Raw genomic sequence first — 21600 nt, 5'->3', positions numbered from 1 at the left:
GGGAGCAGCACATTTTTGTTAAATACATATAAAGCAGTCACTAGTTTCTCCCTGAAAAACATGCCCCTTGCAGCATTCAAATGATTGCACTGGGGAGGAATGTACAGATGAGAAGGTGGAAGAGAAATTTGCACTTACTCCTCCCTTCACACTAAATAAGCACACCAACCACAAGGCTAGTGGCCACATTGGATCAATGAAATTCACTCCAAAGACTTCCACCTCCCAAGAACAGGAAGGATTTATCTGAATAGATGATCTCTAAGAACCTAGAACCAATTATCTTTACTCCTCATTCACCTTCCCTTTCAACTTAGGATATCTGAGATTGTTCCTCTCTCAGAACATCTTAAGAACAATGCAAGAAAGTATACATTTAAGAGGATATTTTTCATCATTTTCATCTTCCTTATATTTCATATCTGCATTTCTTTAACTCTACAGCTCCGTGATGTGGCCTTTTAAACAGGGAAAATTAAGTTACCTGACTCAGAACCAGAATATGAACCATATTTGCCACACCTCAGGCCAGAGCCCTACCACGTTGGTTAACACCCATTATGAAGTTTGTGCTACAAAGTTTGTTCATATTTTTAAATCTCTAGCTTTTACTCTGCAAACTAAAGAACACTTATGAAACCACAGAACTTCTTACAGTTCAATTTTCTTGGGTTTTGTCAAGCCATAGAAACTATTTGTCAAATATATCTGAGAGCCTAGACCATATTAAAAGAAGCTTGATTATTACTAACCCCAGCTTACACAGGTGTCAAGACAACAGTGAATATAATCATTAACGGAAACTGTTTCTGTCAGACTGGAAATCACAGTTGAAGCTCCACTCCCATAGTCACATTATCCAAAACCATATGCAAATATGTGAGTGCAAAAGAAAAGGCCAAATGAACTTTGGTGCTTTTATACTGACTCAAAGAGATGAGCAAACTTTCTTCTTCTCACTAGTCTGTACATATAGTCACAGCTAGGACTCAATTCATGTATTTGTACTTTATCAGTCTTGCTAACTGATTGCTCACTGCCATAACCCACCATGAAAGCTTACCAGTTCATTTGATAAGCAAACAATTGTGATATCAGATTCAGCAGATTTTGAACAGTATAGCTTCATTTGTCTGACACCAGGTTCATGAAATCTACACTAGATGCAGGCCTAATGCCTATTACTAGTATAGTGTTCAAAAGCAATCTATCATCTACTGGAGTGGCTAATAAGCAAAATGTTTGTGCTGCCCTTCAGAGAGACCTTGACAGGCTGGAGGAATGGGACTATGGATACCACATGAAGAGGGACAGGCCCTGCTCCTGAGTAGGAACAACTGCAGGCACCAGTACATGGCTGTGACCAACGAGCTAGAAAGCAGCTTTACAGAACAGGCCCTGTAGTTCTCCAGTCCCTGCAGCAAAGATCAGTGGTATTTTGGGCCACATTAGATAGAGCATCACCACAGGTCAAGGGACTAGATCTGTTTCCACTGCCCAACACTGTGAGCCACACCTGGAGTGCTGTGTTCTAATGCTGGGCTACCCAGGGCAAGACAGACACTGACATACTAGAGTGAGTCCAGCAAAGCATCACCAAGGTGATGAAGGGGTCAGAGTTTCTGTCACAGAAGGAGAGGCTGAGAGAGCTGAGGATGCTTCGCCTCTAGCAGAGAAGGCTCATGGAAGCAGGAGGTGGGGGGTCTTAGCAATATGGATAAATACCTGATGGCAGGGAATAAAGACAAAAGCCAGACACTTTTCTTAGTTGAGCCCATTGGAAAGGGAAGAAACAATAGGCACAAGCTGAAACACAACAAATTCCCCTTAAGACAAAACAAAAAAAATTAAGAAAAAAAAAAAAAGTGGGAACTACTGTTTGTGAATTGGTTGGGGAATTGCTTTGTTTGGGTTTTGTTGTCATTATTGTAAGGACGTTTGCCCAGAGAGTCTGTGGAGTCCTTGAAGATATACAAAACCTGGTTGAACACAGACCAGGCCAACCTGCTCTACTTAACCCTGCCCTGAACAGGAAAGCTGGTCTAGAACACCAGTCTAGAGAGTGGAGTGTGTTCAAGACAATCCACTTGGACACGAGAAGACAATATTTTTTGTAACATTAATAAATAACTTGGTTTTTAATTAAGTAGTGTTTATTTCATCTTTATCTCATAATTTTTAAATTTCCATTCTTGTGTTTTTTAACATACATAATATATTAGCATAGTGGTATATGTATGTATATAATCAAGAAGGAAATAAGCATGTACATATTGAGTGCACGCTCAAAAACATTTTGCTGGTGCACAATTGGAAGAGTTTGGTCTAGATCATCTCCCATGGTCCCTTCCAACTTCTTTTCTGTCAAATTACTACCTAAAATACCCAACTAAATTATCATATACTCATTATTCAAGTTTTGTAAAGCAATAGTCTGTCATTTATAAAGCCCAATTTAAAAACTAATGTATTTTTATTGTTTAAGCTTTGTCGTTAAAAAAACCTTTTGAAGTACTTTAACAAAATAAGCAAAACATTAACTGAATTGAACACTATGATTTTAGGTACAATCATGAGTAAGCCAAATCCTCATAATGCAACTCTTCATACATGGAGCAATGGAAAACCACTATCAGTTCATTATCTCATTCCAGGTTCTAAAAAATACGTCGTACCATAGAAATTTCATATGCTTTATGATATTCTAAAACCCTTCAGAAAGTTTATCTTGCATACACCTACATGCATAAACAAGAAAGAAGATTTTCATCTTTAGATGAAAGATGATTTTCAATTAGTTTGAATACCATTCCCTTTCTGAAGAGCTGGAAAAAGTACAAGACCCTTCCTAGATATTAGTGTTTGCTTATGTAGAGCACAGTGGTATTGATAGACTAGTAATGTACTGAAACCCGTATTAAATTGACCATTTTTCTCACAGAGAAAGTTAAAATGGAAGGTCTTGTTCCAAACAGGAGCACTGGGGAAAAATGTTCACTGTATCTCTCGTCTAGTTGGCCAGTAGTACCACTCTGGGAAATCAGAGAGGATTTGGGCAGACTGCCCACTCAACTTAAGGCTCATCTGATATCCACATATATCCACTTTAGCTATCCAACAACGATTTTGTTGTTGTTTTCATGCCCACATGATTTTAGTGCCTTTGTGCAATATACAGCCCTCTCCACATGCTTCCCTTACCAAAAGGAGGCAGAGAAATCTATGTCCTCTCATGCGCACCCAACATCCATTAGAGTTATAGGAAAGCAAACTGAACTTTTTATCTGCCAAAATGTACCACTTGGATTACAAATGCTATAGATAATCTTGGGATCCAAATAGAAAAATGAAGTCATCAAGGATATGAGATGACTATATAGCAGTTGAAAGAATTGTACAGCCTAAAAAACCCAAGAGCCTTTTATGCAAATTGAGAAAAATACATACAACTCCATATATATATATATATATATATATCAATTAACATTTCACACCTTTTATGTGTTAATCAAGTAGGTTATAAAAGCACACTACACTCTGAATTTAGTAAGCCAGGTATTTTCTTTACCACCATAAAAATAACTAAGAAAAAAATCAACCATATAATATTGACTGCAATTAAGAGAATTCCAGCACTGCACAGTATCTGTCACACTTCACAATCGATAACTGTTTATCAGAACAGCTTGTACACTAGCAGAAATAGCCAGGATACAAATTTATAAGATAGTAAAGCGATTTTTACTATATGCACAGCACAGAATCATGAGAATCTTCTACACCATCCGTGTAACAGAAACATGACCTTTGAAATGCCAAAGCTCCTTTTGATAGCAAATGTTTATCACCAAAGAGCTGACAGCTTCCAAGTTTTTAAAAGATTAACTCTGTCGAGTCATGTATCTCTAAACACTACAAACCTATCCGTGAAACACTGTTACAGGAGAGCAACAACTTGAAATCCAGATTGTTGAAAATGCTAAAAGTAGCTTCATAAGCCAAAAAATTCCCCAGATCTTTATTTTAAACCACTTACTGTCATTTAAATCATTTACTGTCACTACACAAAAGATTAATGTATGCCAATGATAGACATATGGAGAAAACCTTAAATCTATGAAGAAAAACAAGCAAAAACCAAGAAATAACAGTTCTAAAGGTGCATGCCAGTTATTTGCAACACTACTAGTTGAAATGTTCAGAAAAGAAAGAATAAAATTTACAAATAATAAGAAAGGCTTCAACAGAGGCAGGTTTCATTTCAAGTCAGATTACCTTTACAAGCACTTATTCATAGCAGTGTACATGAGACAAGAACATCACGAACTTAAAGTCAGTTATACAAATGAAGTCATTCACACATATCCATAAATTTAGAGGGATTATGAACACAAAGAAAATTAGAGTAAGTAGTTTTTCAAGAAGATTCTCAGTGGTTTGGGGTTTGAGTTTTTTTGTTGTTGTTGTTGTTGTTTTATAGGGCTAGAGCAAGTCTAAGAGGTTACTCTGAAAATCACCAGGCAAGTGAAATGAGGCATGTTTGCATCATTACATTTTACTATCCTACTTTCTAAACCTTTACAAGTACAGGTTCCTATATATTCTGGATCCATTGATAATACTATAATTAACATTTTCCTGATCATTCAGGAAATTTAGAAAATCTTATTTTGATTCCACCATTTTTCAGCATAGCAATCATTCCCTTTTCTAGGTAGTATTGCTGGCAAGTTTCTTTGCAGTCCTGTACCCAGATACTCTGCAGTGTAAGTAAGGGTAACTCAAGATTTATGTACTGACCAATTTTCAGCTCCTCTAATAAGCATGAAGTGCAATGATATGAGGATATTAAGCAAAATATGAATCTATGAAGAACCAGATCAGTTTAAATGTTCCATTAGAAAACCAAAATCATGTAAATCTGATGATAAAATCAGAATTCACAGGAACTACATACATAAAAATCAAATCCAATTTAAAAGCAAACATAGGTTTGTTCAAACAGCATTGTACAATTGCTTTAACATTTACAGAATTTAGATGAACAATATTTTCATTCACCCACAGTTTAGTATAAATATAAAGCAAGGCACCCCCTAAGCATTTTAAATAACAAATTCAACATTTATGTTTTTTACTGTGCAGTCAAGCTTAACATTTATGCAGCCTCAAAACCAAAGTACAGCCTCAAGGGAAGCCTCTCCACTGACAAATTAATACCTTAGAGAATAGAGCTGAATGGTGGCAATGAACTCATTTGTTCCCCCAATAATGAAGAATGACTCTTTCTTTACCACATCTATGACTGTTGCTATGGTGACCCAGACTTACCTCATTGCTTCTCGTAGTGCTCCTCTCTCACTCAGAGTTGTGTGCTTGATGTCATCGAAATTATTTTCTAGTTTCTCACAGTTCTGCAACAAATGGACAAAAATATGTAAGATTCTTAAACAGCATATTGTATATTTATTAAAATTATTCAACATCATGCAAACAACACTGATTGATATTAAATAACCTCAAATTATGTGTGGTGTTTTAATTATGCAGGAATCATTAGGAAGACACTGAGAACTCAGAAGCAAAGTAAACATTAATCTTATTATATGGTCGTCATGGAAATAATCTTCTCAATGTTCCACAATGAAATTTATAGAATTTTTACTTTTCTGCGGGAGAAAAAAAAATGTATGTGAGGCTACAAAGCTACTATATATTATAATATTATAAATTATAAATTCTGTCTCAATATAACAGGCAGTGCTGTTGGAACCAACCAATCATATTCAATTCATATTCAATTTTTAAAACATAGTAGAAACTGAAAAGATTGTTTACAGACAATTCAACTACAGGATTTTTCCAGATTAGAGCTCGCTTTTATTTCTAAAAGTAGTATGAAGCCAACAATTTTGTGACAATAAATGAAATAAAACTTCCCTATATTCTGTTAAACATTATTAAAGTGAGTGTGAAATATCAGCATTCAGAACTTCTTTGATCATCTGCATCATTCATAGGACTTTTCTTGAGGCTTTGTCAGTTCAGGGGACTTTTAGGTTATCCCTGATCTCTGCAGCACCTTTCTCCAATACCCAAACTTCCCTCAGGGAGGCATGATTTTGCTATATGGGTGTAAATGAAACAAGTTGCAAGTATAATAGTTACTAGTGCCAACAACTTTGAAGGCAGGACTGTCAGGCTCTTTGTGCAGAAGCTTTAAATAAAATAGATGCACTGTTATTTGGTAATATTGCTTCCACAGTTTTTAATATCTGAATGAATTTTCAAGGCCACATCTTAAAGATGGTTAAAATTAATACAATAAAAATTATCCATTATTATTTCTTTGGTGCATTGATTCCTTATTGTTATAATTACATTCAATTTGAGAATATAAAATAATTACTGGAAAGGTATTACTCAGATATATGTAAATGACCTAACACGGTATTTTAGCTTGTCCAATTAACATTTAAATGATCATTATTTTAAAATATTATTATAGACTTTTTCATACAAAGTTTTAAGGATACATTTTTGAGCAGAAGAAACAAAGTTACAGTTGGCAATCTCTTCCTTCCCTTACAAAAAAATTATACATGTCTTAAGTTTGAGCAGTGAATCTTATCCCCTGGTTAGTTTGATTTTTTTGTTTGCTTGTTTGTTTATATTACAACCAACTATCCTTTGTATAGCAAAATCGTACTAAAAAACTCAAAGGGCTTATGGTAGGAAGACAGGGAAGCTCTATAATGAAGTATTCCATATTTAGATCTAGCACACATTGAGCTTCAGCTTCAAGCACATACAGACAGTTCAGTCATTTATAGTACACAAAAGAAAAAGAAACCCCAATCAACAACACTAACATAGAATTCATTACTCATCAGTACTAAACTGAAAGTAGCTGTGCTAGCAAAAAGGAAAGGCTTTCCAAAAAGGAAACATCACTTGGAAAACTGCTTCAAATGCCAAAAGAAAAAAGCCCATGTTCTAACAAACCCTGTGCCACTACCATCTGAAGACACGTTGCAAAAAACCTGAGCACCATGCAGTTCATAAAACAAAACTAAATTTCCCCAATATCACCAAAACTAAAGTAAATTATGCTCTCCACGTAGAAAATGGTGACAAGTGTAAGTTCATCTGGTATTTCTTATTTGTCTATATAGATCATTCTGTGTTAATAAGCTGAAAGGCAACAAAGGTAGCTCATACCTAAAGAAAATGGTGAGAACATATAGCCTCACACACTCAAATACTCCATCTCAACAATAAACTCAATGCGACAATTAATAGATAATTAAGAACAAAAAATGGAACAAATCTTATAGACTGCAATTAATAGATACACCGATTTATTTGGCAAGGAGATTAACTTAATTCTACCATTTCTGAGAATTGTTTCTGGACAATATCTTCCTCAGCTAGTTTCAGCCAAAGAACTCTCATGCAAGCTTCAGCAGCTGGAGAGCAAATAACTTCACCATTAAGAGAAAATTAACTAAAAACTGAGCCAAAGGCAAACTCCTGAAGTATAATGACCTGAGAGTACTATTGCATCAGTTACTGAATACATCCTGAATAGTAAGTAAATATTGGTTATACCCTCTGCTTTCCACTTAGAGCTGCAACCACCTGAAACAACATGTTGGATCCTCTCAGGAAAGAGAGAACAGGGTGCCTGAAATACCAGCTACAAGCAGAGCTACAGATATATAGATGCCTGTCTTCATGGGTCTGAGTACCAGCTTGCATGCTACATTTGTAGTGAAAGGATAGCAGTTTGTAAGAAAGGCTACCAATATGAATGAAACACTCTGAAGGAGGAGGACACTCTGAAGAGTGTGTCCAGGAAATAATGAAAGTTTAGTAGATAATGACCAAGTTGACCTTTACATTCTGATGTATTAAATCAGTAGCAAAAATTGAGCTCATTCTATTAGCCATGCTACCACAAAGATTAATATCTATAAACAACTTGCACAGGACTGTATGTTTTGGCCAGTAATACTTCACAGATTTAAATATAATGAGCAATTAAACTCCCAGGTGCTTCATTCTGAGTAGTAGTTAAAGTACAGAAAAATCAAAACACAAGCAATGAAACAAATTGGTTTTGGTGGCTTACTGCCAGATGATTTTCTGTGAGTACAGATAAAGTCTAGAAGTTTTAACTCTATAATTCACTAATATATAGCATTCTATATGTTATCGCTGTTGGTAGATCTATCATGTTGTATGATACTAAACTAATCACAGAATTGTCATGGTTGGAAAAAACCTCTAAGATCACTGTGTCTGTCAACACCCCTTCGTCCCCTACCCTGGCCCACCCAAAAAAAAAAAAAAAAATCTATATCACTAGAGCATGTTCTGAAGCGCCTCATCTACACAGTTTTTAAATACCTCCAGGGATGCTGACTCCATCACCTCTCTGGGCAGCCCATTCCAGCATCTGAGCACATCTCCCAACAGTCTTTCCCTGTTTGTGAACAGCAGACCTAGTGAAGCACCTCCTCTGGGTACACTCACTTGCTGTTATTAAGGAAGTTACATTCCACACACTCAAGGAACTCCTATCCTGTGTCCTCTCTGCTATATTATATTTCCAGCAGATGTGTGGTAGGTTTAAGGCCCCCACCAGAAGGGCTATGAATTGTGAGATCTCCACATTCTTGTATAATGCTTTCTCTGCCGCCTCATACTGTCTATAGCAGACACCCAACAGGATATCCACCTTGTTCACCTTCCCCCTCATGCTCACCCATAAATACTTGACCTTTTCATCACTTTCATCAAGCTCTATGCAATACAAACACTCCTTAACATATAAAGCCACCTCACCACCTCTCCTTCCCTGTCTATCCTTTCTGATGGGCTCATAGCAATCCACTGCAGCATTCCAGTCATGAGAGTCATCCCACCATGGTGCTATTAAACATCTTTCTTTGTGAAACAGAAAGTGGAATGGAGTGTACTTGCAGCATGTTTGGTGATGTCACAAAATCCTGTGGTGAAGTCAACACCCTAGAGGAAAAAGATGCCATCCAGAGGAACCTTGATAGACTTGATAAGTGGCCTTTTGCAAACTGCATGAAGTTCCACAAGGCCAAGTCCAGTGTTCTGCACCTGAGCTGAGGCACTCCCATGAACAAATACAGGTTGGAAAGAGAAAGGATTGAAGGCAGCCCTGAGGAGAAGGACTTTGGGAGTGATGATGGACCAGAAGCTTAACAAGCCATCAATATGCTCTTGCAGCCCAGAAAGCCAACCCTGTCCTGGGCTGTAGCAAAGGAAGCATAGACAGACAGCCAAGGCAGGTGATTCTCCCTCTCTGCTCCTATGAGAATACACCTGGAGGACTGTGTCCAGTTCTGGAGTCCCCAACATAAGATGGCATAGAGCTCCTTGGCTGTGTCCAAAGGAGAGCCACAAATATGATCAGAGGACAGAAGACAGGTTGAGGAAGTTGAGATTTTTTCAGCCTGGAGAAGAGGAGGCTCTGAGATGACCTTATAGCAGCTTTCCAATATCTGAAGGGGGCCCACAAAAAAACTTGGATTGGGGTTTTTATGTAGGTGTTTAGCAACAGGACCAGGGGAAATGGTTTAAAATTTTTAAAGGGGAGATTCAGATTAGGTATTTGGAGGGAATGCTTTACTGTGAGGGTGGCAATACACTGGAACAGCTTGCCCAAGGAGGTTGTGGACGCCCTTTCCCTGAAATTGTGAAGCCAGGTTGGATGGGGCCTTGAACAACCTGAGGAACCTGATTCCATTTACCCCCATCCCTTTGGTTCCCTTTTGTGAGAGTCTGATCTCATTGATTTGAAATTGTCTCAAAAAAAAAAAAAAAAAAAAGAATTTAAAGTGAATAGGCCTGGCCAGAGTTGAGCAGGGGGTGACACCCAGAAAGAGATAAGAACTAATACTAATTACTTACTTGCACCTGGAAAGTGTGTGTGGTATTTAATGTACCTGGCTAAGGTGGCTGGAATGGAGCGGGGAGTGGCACCTGGAAAGAGATAAGACCTGTGTGCTGGAAGCTCCCCCCTCCAGATGAGCCTGTTTTCAATGGCTCTGATGCTAATGAACCTGGCCTGGCAGACACAGAACAGGGGTAGCCTGATGGCTATGTGGGGGACTAAACCCTTCTGCTGAAGCTCCCCTCCAGGAAGCCTGTCTGTGATGGCTCCTATGCTAATGAACCTGGCTTCTGTGGCAGCTGACTGACAGCTGCCCGTTTGGAACAAAAGGGACTCAGGGGTATATATGAAGCTGTCCATGCTGTGGCTGTTTTAGTGTCTCTTGACCCACAGCCATCTCGCATCAAACCCTGTCCAGGATCAGCGCCATCTTGAAGAAACTCGCTGGACAGCTGCACCACAACTGACCAGGAATGAGAAAGATGAATGATGAATGTATGAAGATAAGGAAGAATAAAGGTTAATGAAAAAATTGAAAAGCTTTTCCTCCCATAACCACACAAACACCACTGTTTTGTTATTTCTATTTATTCTTGTTTATAAGGAAAAAAGATAAATCACAAGCTTTGGGGTCAGGCACTATGTGCTCATAATTCTGCATTTTCACTTATGGTCAGTGACAATATTAATAATATCATGAAAAACTTCCTAATAATATTCAAATAGTCTGAGGGAAGTCAGCAACTACCAAGTCCAAAATACTCTTAGTCTTTTTCACTGGTTGAAGTAACAAGCCAGGTCACATAACAGGAGAATCATTCTAGTTTTAAACAAAAAACTAGTATTTTGGCAAAAGTGAAGATGTACTTTTAAAACCAAATCTCTAAACATTCATCAGCTTAGTTTTTTGGATGTATCTTGGATGGTAAGGTCTTCTATTCTTAATCACTCGAAAAGCAAGTATTGATTTGGCCTCCTGAGTCAAATGCAAAACTTTGCAGACATAGCTCAGAAACTAAAAGCAGTTGACTGCCTGGCATCATCATCAAAGCTCTCCCTAGATCACATAAGCATTGCTGCCTCTGTTCTGATGGCCCGAGAGTCAGAGTTTTGAGAAGATCCTAACTCAAACTCACCTATTCCACTATGCAGTACCAATAAAGAAGTGACCTCCACTTCCATTAGTATCAACCTTAAATCTTCCATCTAGCCAAACAAGAGTGGGATCACACTAAGCCATATCCTGCTACTTTAACTCTATTCTGAAATACTTTACATTAAAAATACTTTCAGAAGTGTTGGCATTAAAGATATTTTCTTATACACACTTTGAGATAGTTGAAAAATAAATGGTTTTCATCTGACAACAGCATAAGAACTATTGTATTTCAGCCTGCATCATTGAAGATGAGTAGATCTCTTATCCTTGATACATGCCAAATCAAAAGCCTTACTTAAAATATCATCTCTCTTCTGTGAAAGAAGCTTTTAGGTAAGTAGGATTGCCAAATTCTAGGAATTCACTGCTTCCACGTGGCTTTGGAAAATTTTCTGAGAAAGCTCAAGTTTTTTCCAAACATTTGTGAAAGTAAATTTCACATTTTTACTGTTAACTGTTCTCCTTTATTAAACATAAAGAACACAAACAATTCAGATAGAGCAGCTCTCATCTGCTACATTTGTATTTATTATTGCTTAAACAAATTCATTTTTCTCCTGTTTTGTCCCTTAAAATCCATGCAAAAGGTGTCTTCATTTCCTATTGCTTATGCAGCCAAACTGTAAAATGTGCCTATTAAATGCATTTGTGCCAAATTTTCTGAATGTTTAAAATGAGACAACCTGATCCAGATTCTGAAGGATGTAGCAGCCCCCTCTGATATTTGAATTAGTTACTTTTAAGGAGGTAGGTTCCGGCAACAGGTTGCCAAAATGGTTTGGGACCTATAGAATCTACAATAAGTACCTATGTCCTGCACAAATTCAGCAAGAGAGGTCTCAAATTTCAGTCTAAGAATTCCTTAAAAAGTCAAATCACACACATACCACAAGGCAGATCACATTAGCTAGCTCTTTTCAAAATGCTGGCCATATGTAGAAGCAATCTCCTTTATTGAAGCTGTACTAAAAAAGCTGACTTCTTTAGGAGACTATATAACAAATGTGTAAAATGCTTATTTCCATATTGATCTTTCTATTGATATACAAAGTGTTAATACAAATAATCACTTGTTATTCTGGAAATGTGAATTATTTCATCAGCAGAAAACTTTAGAAATAACAAACTTTTGTTTTATAAACCTAAAGCAATATTATAATAGTATTCTAAACTGTAATGTATTGCTGCAACATAATTATTAAGGGAAAACACAGCTGACATTTTCTGATTTACGCACACAATCAGAGATGGAGTCCAAGGACTGTGACATAATTATCTTCATGCTAACAATTTTTGTAAATCTCTTGACAGAATTTTAGCTAATTTTAAAATGCCTACTGAAGATTAGCACTTAAAACTGTTGGGGAAAATAGCACAATTTATTAGCAGGGGTATAATTGTAAACCTTCCAAATACTCATTGTGAATATCATTTAGACAGTAACTCCTGCTTTAGCAGCTGGTATATAAGACTCCAGTTTATGGAATCTTGAAACAACAGAGAGAGTAGAAACTAATTAAACAAGATTACATGCCAAAGCAAAATTATTAAAAACAGACTAATAGACAATTGTTATGAATTTGGAATAGCACAACTTCTTCTTTTGATGTGAACTTATATAACATTGTGCTTTATTGCAATGAAACCAAAATATTCTTACAAGATTTCTCTCGATTTGGAACAGACTTTCTACACTGAAACAACACAAAAACCTAAATGGTTCCATTAATCTTCTCTAACAGACTTAAGCACCCATCTACTATAGTGTAAAATGACTTACATATATTGCATTTATTCCAGTTTTGATGAAACAATTCATTAAAGTTATTTAGTAAAAGTAAATAGTTGTATTTCATACAGGAAGCCCCTTTGATCTTCCTATTTTGAGCAATGAAAAGAAACTAATGCCATTTACCAAAGAGTTTTATTTAAAAGCATTCTTCAATACTAAACTGAAATGTAAAATATTATAATCTATGCAATATCTACCTATGAAATATCTACTTCCTTTTTGCTATGACTCATCTCAAGGGGTTCTTATTCCCATCAGGGGGAAATGCAGTTTAAAACTGATATCTGACCACATGATCACAAAGGAAAAAGAAGCATTTTTTTAACGTGTACATATTTCTGATATCTGCAGAAAGTATACTGAGCCCTCAGCTATTTACATAGCATTTGACAGCATGTCATTCATAATACATGAACACTTGTTATAAGAATGTTTTTCATTATGTGATAGTCACATTGACTAGACAGGCTCTTTGAAAAATATAGATATTAATACATACGAAATAGCAGACTTCCAACAGAAAACCAGCTCTAAATGTTAATAATCATATGAAAATCATTAGAAAAATTATTAAATAGAATTTTGACTGTAATCAGTGCCTAATTAGAATAGCCATGCTAATTTTTCTCAGTTTTTTTAAGAGAAATATTGTCCTTAAGGCACTAAAAAAAGTGCACATACAAATTCAACCATAAGTATCACATTTTCCCCACAAGCAGAAACATATTGCTAAAACAGGACTGATACCAGGAAACTAATGCACGAGGTATTTTCTGAATCTGCAAGTGTGGTTTTTGTTTCTAATTACCAGAAGCACTATCAAGATAACTGTGAATTCTGAAGTGGAAGCAGAAAATTTTGGATTTTTTTTTTCTTAGTTTTCCCAGTTTTAAGTCTGTTGCATTTAATCCTTACAGACAGGCTTTATATAAAACTTACTTGTTAAACATACGGAACATTTCAGTTTGCAATATCACCAAGACTGCAAAAGTTATTCCAATCTGAGATGGCATTCTATTAACTTCCTTATCATGCTGTTTCAAACACAAATTTTAGGTGGCAAATTTATAAGTCTTGATGTTCACATAAGGGTATGGTATCTTGCTTGCATTCAACCTGCTGTTGTATGAGCAGAAAACACAAGTTTTGGCAATGGATAACATATCAGATAGTAGCAATACAGGGAACATGAGAAAATACATTCTGAAAGGACCAAAGGACCAAATACACAACACAAAGAATAGTAGACCAAAGATGTCAAAATACAAGAATAAAAAGCTACAAAGGATATGCAGGATAGCAGAGGCACAGCTGGCCATTATAAAGGTGCAGAGAATGCAGGTGACTCCAATAGAGGGGCCATTTTTTAATACTCCTCCCCATGTGACAGCTTTAAAACACAGAGAAAATTTGAAGAACAAAAAGGAAGGAAAATCTTTGCCTCTCCCACTTTTTTCCTTCTCTTCATAGAATGAATGTTAAATTTGATCAATAGACAAATAAAAGGACTTGACAACAAGCTACTGATCATCTCTTAGAATATGACAAGCAAGATCTAGATATTTTTTTTTAATCTGTCTTCAGTGCTGCCTTTTTCCTATTAGAGGAACCCTATCTGGGTCCCATTCTTGATGGCTGAATTCTCCAATACATATAGTATGAATTTACAATTTAATTCTTTAAGGGCATGAAGCCTATGTAAAGAGACACAGGCCCTACACAGAATTACTAAATATACTGTTTTCCATTGACAGTGAAAATAAAACTAAATAAAGTAAGAAAAGAAAAATCCTAAATGTTGTACTCCATCCCATCCCAGTACTTTGCCATACCTCAACCTAGTTTGCTTTCCCCTTGAGACTCCTTACTCTGCTTAGGCAAATATCCCCTTGACTCACTGAGATTAAATAAAATGAGAGTATGTAGGTAAAGACCAGACTCATATTGTGAATTAACATTTACAGAGCTCATAACATGGAAGAAGAAAAAAAAGAAAATAATCTTTAAAATGCAGGTAGAACTGTACTCCTAAGGAACAGATTATGTTCCTGACCTTCAACAAAGAGCATAAGAAAAATCACATACCCAGCAGCTCCACCTTTTTTTAGAAGCCGGATGACCAAGAATTGAAAGAATTAACCCCACATATCTGAGAGTACCAACTTGCAAGATCTCACTTATTTTTCACGTACAGCTTAATAATTATTAAATTAAAAAGAGCTCCTAAAAATTAACATCAAAATAAAATGCTTAAACACCATCCTGAAACAGTGCAGTCTAACCCTTTGAAGAAGAATAAAAAGAAATTAACATGACATCATGCTCAGCGATAAAAAGCTGGGGGAAGAAGAAGGAAGTAGAGAGATTCAGAGTTATGGCTCTTGTCTTTCCAAGTAATAGTTAGCTGTGACAGACCTCTATTTTCCTGGAGATGGCTGAACACCTGACTGGCTATGGGAAGCAGTGAATGAATTCCTTATTTTGCTTTACATGCATATGCAACTTTTGCTTTACCTCTATTAAGCTCTTTCTATCTTAACCCATGAGTTTTCACCCTTTTGCCCATAGAGTTCTTGCCCCCATCCCACTGACTGGGGAAAAATGAGTAAGCAGCAATGCTTAGTTGCCAGACAGGGTTAAACCACAACAGCAAAGTCCTACCAAGGTCCTTAACTCCCAATTCTACAGATTGTGCCTTTCTATGGACAGTTACAGAAACATACCTACCAGCTAAAACACATTTCCTGTTCTAAACTGGGTAATCCTAATTCTCTACAACATCTAAATGATTTATATAAAATAGCCTTTAAGTACCCTGGAAAGAGCCTGAAAGGATGCTTAACACAAGCCCAACAAACAAAACACTGGTGATAGTACCAAGACTCATGCTTGGATAGACTCAAGTACACAGAACACTGCAGGATCTATGACTTCTGGACTTCAAGTTTCTACCCTGCAGGAGTGGTGGGAAAAATCCCATCCTTTGCTTAGCTTAGTAGAAGAAGCAGTGACAGCTTTGCATGAAAAATACTTCAGTGCCTGTGAACGATGATATTTTTGACACAAACATATGTGGCTATATGACACTTTACTCACTGGCTCAGTCTTCATAAAGGAGCATTCTTCCTCCAAATTTTCTTTCAAAAAAAATTAACCAATTCTACAAAAAGTACTATTAATATCCCAGTCAGATCCCTCTGAGTTGGTAAATTACCAAGGAAAGAGTATATGCACTTCCAATCTGGTTTATTATGTTATCAGAAAATCTGTATTTCACCATAAAAGGTGACTTGCACAGCAATGAAGCAAATTGATTAATGTGACAGTTGAACGTGTTTATCAAAGGCAAAGCCAAATATGAAATTGACTCTAGATATTCTCAGAGAAATATCTGAAAATACAAAGTTTACTTAAGAAGCATTTACCCAAATAAAAACAGTAAATTAGGAAAAAAGGCTGCAGCCAATAGCACACAAACTGCTCTGTACCACAAAACTCAATGCAGTTGTGTTACATGCTAGCACTTTGTATCAGGTTTTCCATCCCTATCATTCCTCATGAAAAACTCTAGAATGATTTGAGTTAAAAGTCACATGAAGCTGATTCATAAACTATGACCATCATATGCAAATACCAACAAAATGTTATTTCAGCTCTTGTAGTTTAAACTATATCTCGAAGCTGAAGTAACTGTAGATGATAGCAGAATATGCCATGAGAAGACATGCAAGTGAGTTGAAAATTCGCATATTCATGGAAAGAAACCTAGGCTACAATTTCTCCTCTATTTCCATTTTCTTTAAGACTCAAAAGAAATGTCCTTGTACTGAGACGTTCAGGAAAGCCAAGTGTTCTAATATATTTTACATTGTCATCTAAAATTACTGAGTGAAAGGAAAACTTGATGTCTTTTCCTTTTTTTCATTTGTGATATTTAAAAAAAAAAAAAAAAAAAGTGAAAAGAAAACTATATTTATATTAATTCTTTACTACGTTTCATAGCCCACACAATTGCATATCTTTAAATATCACACATCAAGCCAAGTTAGTAAAAATGAAAGTTTAGACCCATTGGTAAGGAGGTGGTTGGTCGAGTCTTGGGGGAAGGGGGAACAACAAAGAAGGAGAGTACAAACACTGCTGCTTTAGAATATTTTTCTGCCTCTCAAAAATATTCAGAAAATCAGAGGTATGGGGCTATTACAATGGTTATAGATCCTACAAATTTATCACCATCTGTTATGTAATCCAGTTTTAGACACACAGACATAAAACTGAGGGAAAACTGCTCAAATAAGTGTAATTTTCTTTGAACAAGATGCCAGACATTTTTAATGAGCGTTAGAATCTCCCAACACAAATTCAAGGGAATAAATGGTATCGGATTCACTTCTGTAAGAAACACTAAGAACGAGAACTTTCTTTTATGCAGAAATGAACAGGGTTTATGTGTTGGTACATTTGTCAGCAGGGCATTCACAAAAGTTCTTTTCACAGAAAAAGCATTAGGAGAATGCTGCTGTAACACTGTTTATTCAGATGCAGCTTGAAAACATCATCCAGGATAAACACATAGCCTCAGGTCTCAGTTCCATTTACTACCTTAGAGAGAAAAACATCTCACAATCCAATACTTCAGTATGGCGCTATGCATCCTTCTAGTTCTGGGTCTCATTTACTGTCTTCTTTGCAAGTTTTTCACTTCTTTCAAAGCTTTCATGTCTCAGCCTTCTTTCTTCCCCAAAAACCTTGTGGCCTACCTACAGAGAGCTCAGACTGCTCTATTCTTCTTGTTAGCCCCTTAAAAGCTGCTACATTCAAGCTGAGGTGAGCAATACAAGCATGCGCACCAGGCAAACACCTTCTCAGCAATTCCCAAGCAAGCAGGGACACATGGAGCCAAGACTCAGCAGAAGAGAAGTGCAATGTAAGGCTCATTGGTATGAGGTAGGCTTAGGACTCTTTGAAGAAGTCTTGTTCAGGTCTCACTGATTTTCAGGACATTCAGCCTAGGTAATACAGTTCCTGAGCTAATAAAATAAGGTCTCTCAGCAGGGCTGGCTTTGTCACAGCATTTTCCTCACATAGGTGAGGAAGTCTCTCTTTTCAAGTCTATAAGTAGCTCCACATTTTAGAAGTAAATGCAATAACCTTTTTTTGAAAAGGCTATTTTCAAACATACACACCAAATATTTTCAAAAGAACACTGAAACTCTTATTTTAAATTATTTTTCCTCTCCAGAAAATATAATGGACTTATTAAATCAGTCCTGATCTCCAAAGTGTCACTATTACTATTGCACTTGTGCAAACAGAGCTAAAGGAAAAAGAACAGTGACTACAAAAAGAAACAAAAATCATTATTCTTTTAACATGATTACCAAATTTCTCCTTTTGCTTCTCAAAGACATTTTTATCACTGCTTTTTAATTCTGATTCTTATGCAGCAGTGTTCATGTTTCCCTCGTGCATACACTGTTTGAGCTTTCAATTTTTCATTTTCCTTCAGTAGTGTTATATCTTTCCCCTTCTGGTGTTTGGGGTTTTTTTTCCTTCATTATTTGTTTGGGGTTTTTTTCCCTTTCCTATTTTCCCATGCTTTCTTACTTTTTTCCCCTAGTGCTTAATAATTATTTCATGTCTCTTGGTCTGTTTCATTATGTGTCACAGCTTTTTCTTTCTTATTTTTTCAGATTGCATTCCTTTATTCAGCTCCTGCAGCTCTCTGATTTCTATGTGCTTGCTTAACTATTACCCAAATGGCTCCAAGCAGGACACACTCAAACTGAAGAATAAATAAAAGAAAAATACTATCTGTGGTCATGCGGTGTTGCTTAGCAACACCCTGTACCTCTCCACAGCTTTTCTAGAGCCCTGGTGGCAACAGAGATTTTCAGACTTATTGCTACAAATATATGCAAGATCCTTCTCACATTGTTTGTCTGTTCACTAGCAAATAAACGCAGAGGAAAATATAAATGAGGAAGAAACACTCCAGAGAAAGAGCCAACAATAGGGCTACTCTTACAGCACAAGAAATGGCCACATATTCTGATGCATGATGTCCCCGTGTCGCTCATGTACTCTGTAAAACTCCTGCATCTCTATTATTTCTGTTCACTAATGCTACTACTGCTACAATATTTGAGAAACAGAATATAAACAATACTTCTTATGTAATTAAAATTTGTTTAAAATTCACCCAGTTCTTAAATAGAAACTGTGTATTCGTTGCTAGCTGAAATTCACTGGTTTTTTACACTCTTGCAAAGTTGCTTTACACTGAAGAAAAAACAGTACATAGTCTCCATACTGCATAGGATAGGAAAAATGGTCCAAGCATTGCCAGAAATGCAATGGGCTTATTAAGAAAGGGATTGCTAAGAAAGTTTTTTCCTAAATCTTATAGCTCCAATCTTAAGAAAAAAAAAAAATATTTCTAATTACTTCAAATGTGACAGAAGAGAAAGTAAAGCTTCCTCCTGATTCCCTCTTTTCTTTTAAAACAAACATATGCTGGGCCTAATTTTCAAAAGTTAGAAAAAAATGCTAATTAAGACTATGCATTTAAGTAAATGCTTTACAAAGCCTCCATGATTCAGCATTAGCTAGAGTGTTTCAAGAGAACAGATACTAATCTAGTATCCCTGCCCATTCTTTTTAACTCCACAGCAATGAAAGACTACTTCCAACAGCTAATGGCAACTTCTGAGAAAGTCTTTTCAATTTTGGGATGGAAATAACACTTATACAAGGGATTAAACCTTAAAGATATTAAGTGCCCTGGAAGAGGAACTAGAAATCAAAATGCTAAAGCAAAACATAACTATATACTTCTGTTAAGGACCAACCTATGATGAAGCCCCACAAAATGGAGAAAATGTTCAGTTAACATGAAGCTTTCTGAAGAGCACCAACATCAGTGTTATTACCTGGGAATTTTTAATACAGCTAGGTCAGCCTCAAAGCCTTTTGATGTCTGCATAGCAGAGTATCAGTAGCAAGTGAAAAGTACACACATCAGAGAACAAACCTGAAATATTTAACATAATCAATCTACATCTGTCACCTACAAAACACCAGGTAGTAAAGAAAAAACACAAACAATTCATAGGTAAACAAAGGACAGAAACTAATATTCAGGTACATAGTCCCAGTTTCTTAACCTCATTCCCACAGTAATGTCTATAGAAATAAAAGGCTGATGTGAGGATACAGTTGGTTGGAGAACATAGCTAAATCCATAGAAGACAGGTCACTATAAAATAAAGGCATTGCAAAGTTCAGCACTTAATTTTAAAAATGCCTTTAAAAACTTTGCTGTTTGAAAACTTAATTTAATTTGCCCCTTTCACACATGCAGCAAAACACCACTTGTAATCATATGATCACACGCAGTTTTACATAGCAGTGCTGCCTTACTCAGAACAGAGCTCACCTAATCAACAGCCTTTCAACATTTGAGATTAGTGTGTGGTCTTACTGCACACTATTCAAAGCCTTACTAGAAGGCAGAACTGTTTTTCCCCATGAACATTTCAATGACACTCATTACTACAGTATCTGACTTGACTTAAAAGCAATTTACTCTACATACTACGAATACTCCCTTTTAAAAGTAGCAATTGACATAGAAAGTTTGTTGAATAACTTAAGCATGGTACGTCAGACACTTATGGTCCAAAACACTGAAGTGTATAGAAGACTGGAAGTGGTAACTTGGATGATCAGAATTCCTCTCTTGCTCTCACGCTGATTTTCTCATCTAGCTGATGGAACCGTCATCCTCTGATCAGCTGGTATTAATCATCTTCTCTCATAATTCCATCCCTTAAGCTCCTAGTCATATTTATCCTCAGCTATTGGCTGTACAGCTTCCTAATTCCACTATAAAATTTATTATTGCCTTTTTTATTATTATTTTAAAGTTCAGTGTCACACAGTTCTCTTATGATATTCTAGTTCCTTCTGCATTGACAGTGCCTGTCAACTTTCTTGAAGCATCCTCCTCACATTTACATCAAGATCATTAAATGGTATGAATTTGAAGGCTGATCCTTCAAAAACCTATGCTCAAAGCTTGGAGGCTCTTTTTAAGTGCTACTCACTCTCATTTTCTTTCTAACCAGTCCCTTATCCAAGTTACTGTTCCAATCCAAGCAGATGATACTTCATTATTAATTGGCCAAATAATTGTCAGCACATTACTGATCTGTTCTCAACTGGAAAGCCCAATATGTTTTATTCCATCTTATATTTGCCATAACGAAATAAACTTTTGCTTCAAAATTTTTGTCCAAGTTTAGCATGCTGCTGACAGGAAAGGTTAACAGTTCCACCTTTGCCTATGAAACCAACAGTTTCACAGTTGCCTATGAATTCTCCATCTTCTAACATACAGAAACAGCATCAGCTGTTCTTTAATTGAGTGCCCTAACTTACACCTTGCTTTACTCTTAGGCCTGTAATTTCACATATTTTTTTGGTGATATTTTTATAGACACTTTCTGTCCCTTTGAATTCAGAGATTAAATTCTTCAAGTTTTCTGTCTGTCCCATCTGGGACAATTTCCATTTCTTCACTTGTCTGCCCATTGGCCACCTCTTGTTTTACTCTCATTTTACTGAAACTAGAGCAACAATTTACAAGGATTTCAGACAATATCTGGGATGTTTAATCTTATCGTCACACTGCCTTTCCTTGTTCATTTATTTCTT

The 21600-nt window shown here is 36.3% G+C and overlaps 1 protein-coding gene across 1 annotated transcript in view; it reads right to left on the bottom strand.

The window, feature by feature from the left end:
- The window catches only part of DPYD (dihydropyrimidine dehydrogenase), a 340069-nt gene that overhangs the window by 288075 nt on the left and 30394 nt on the right, over positions 1–21600 (bottom strand). Inside the window, exon 3 of the mRNA XM_030455551.1 lies at positions 5332–5414. Within this exon, the coding sequence (XP_030311411.1) occupies positions 5332–5414 (83 nt within the window). The remainder of the gene's footprint in view (positions 1–5331; positions 5415–21600) is intronic.

Source organism: Calypte anna, chromosome 8 (assembly GCF_003957555.1).
Source record: "Calypte anna isolate BGI_N300 chromosome 8, bCalAnn1_v1.p, whole genome shotgun sequence".
In the NCBI taxonomy this organism is placed as follows: Eukaryota; Metazoa; Chordata; class Aves; order Apodiformes; family Trochilidae; genus Calypte; species Calypte anna.
Note: the sequence above shows the minus strand (reverse complement) of the source record. Positions and strands in the feature narration are given on the sequence as shown.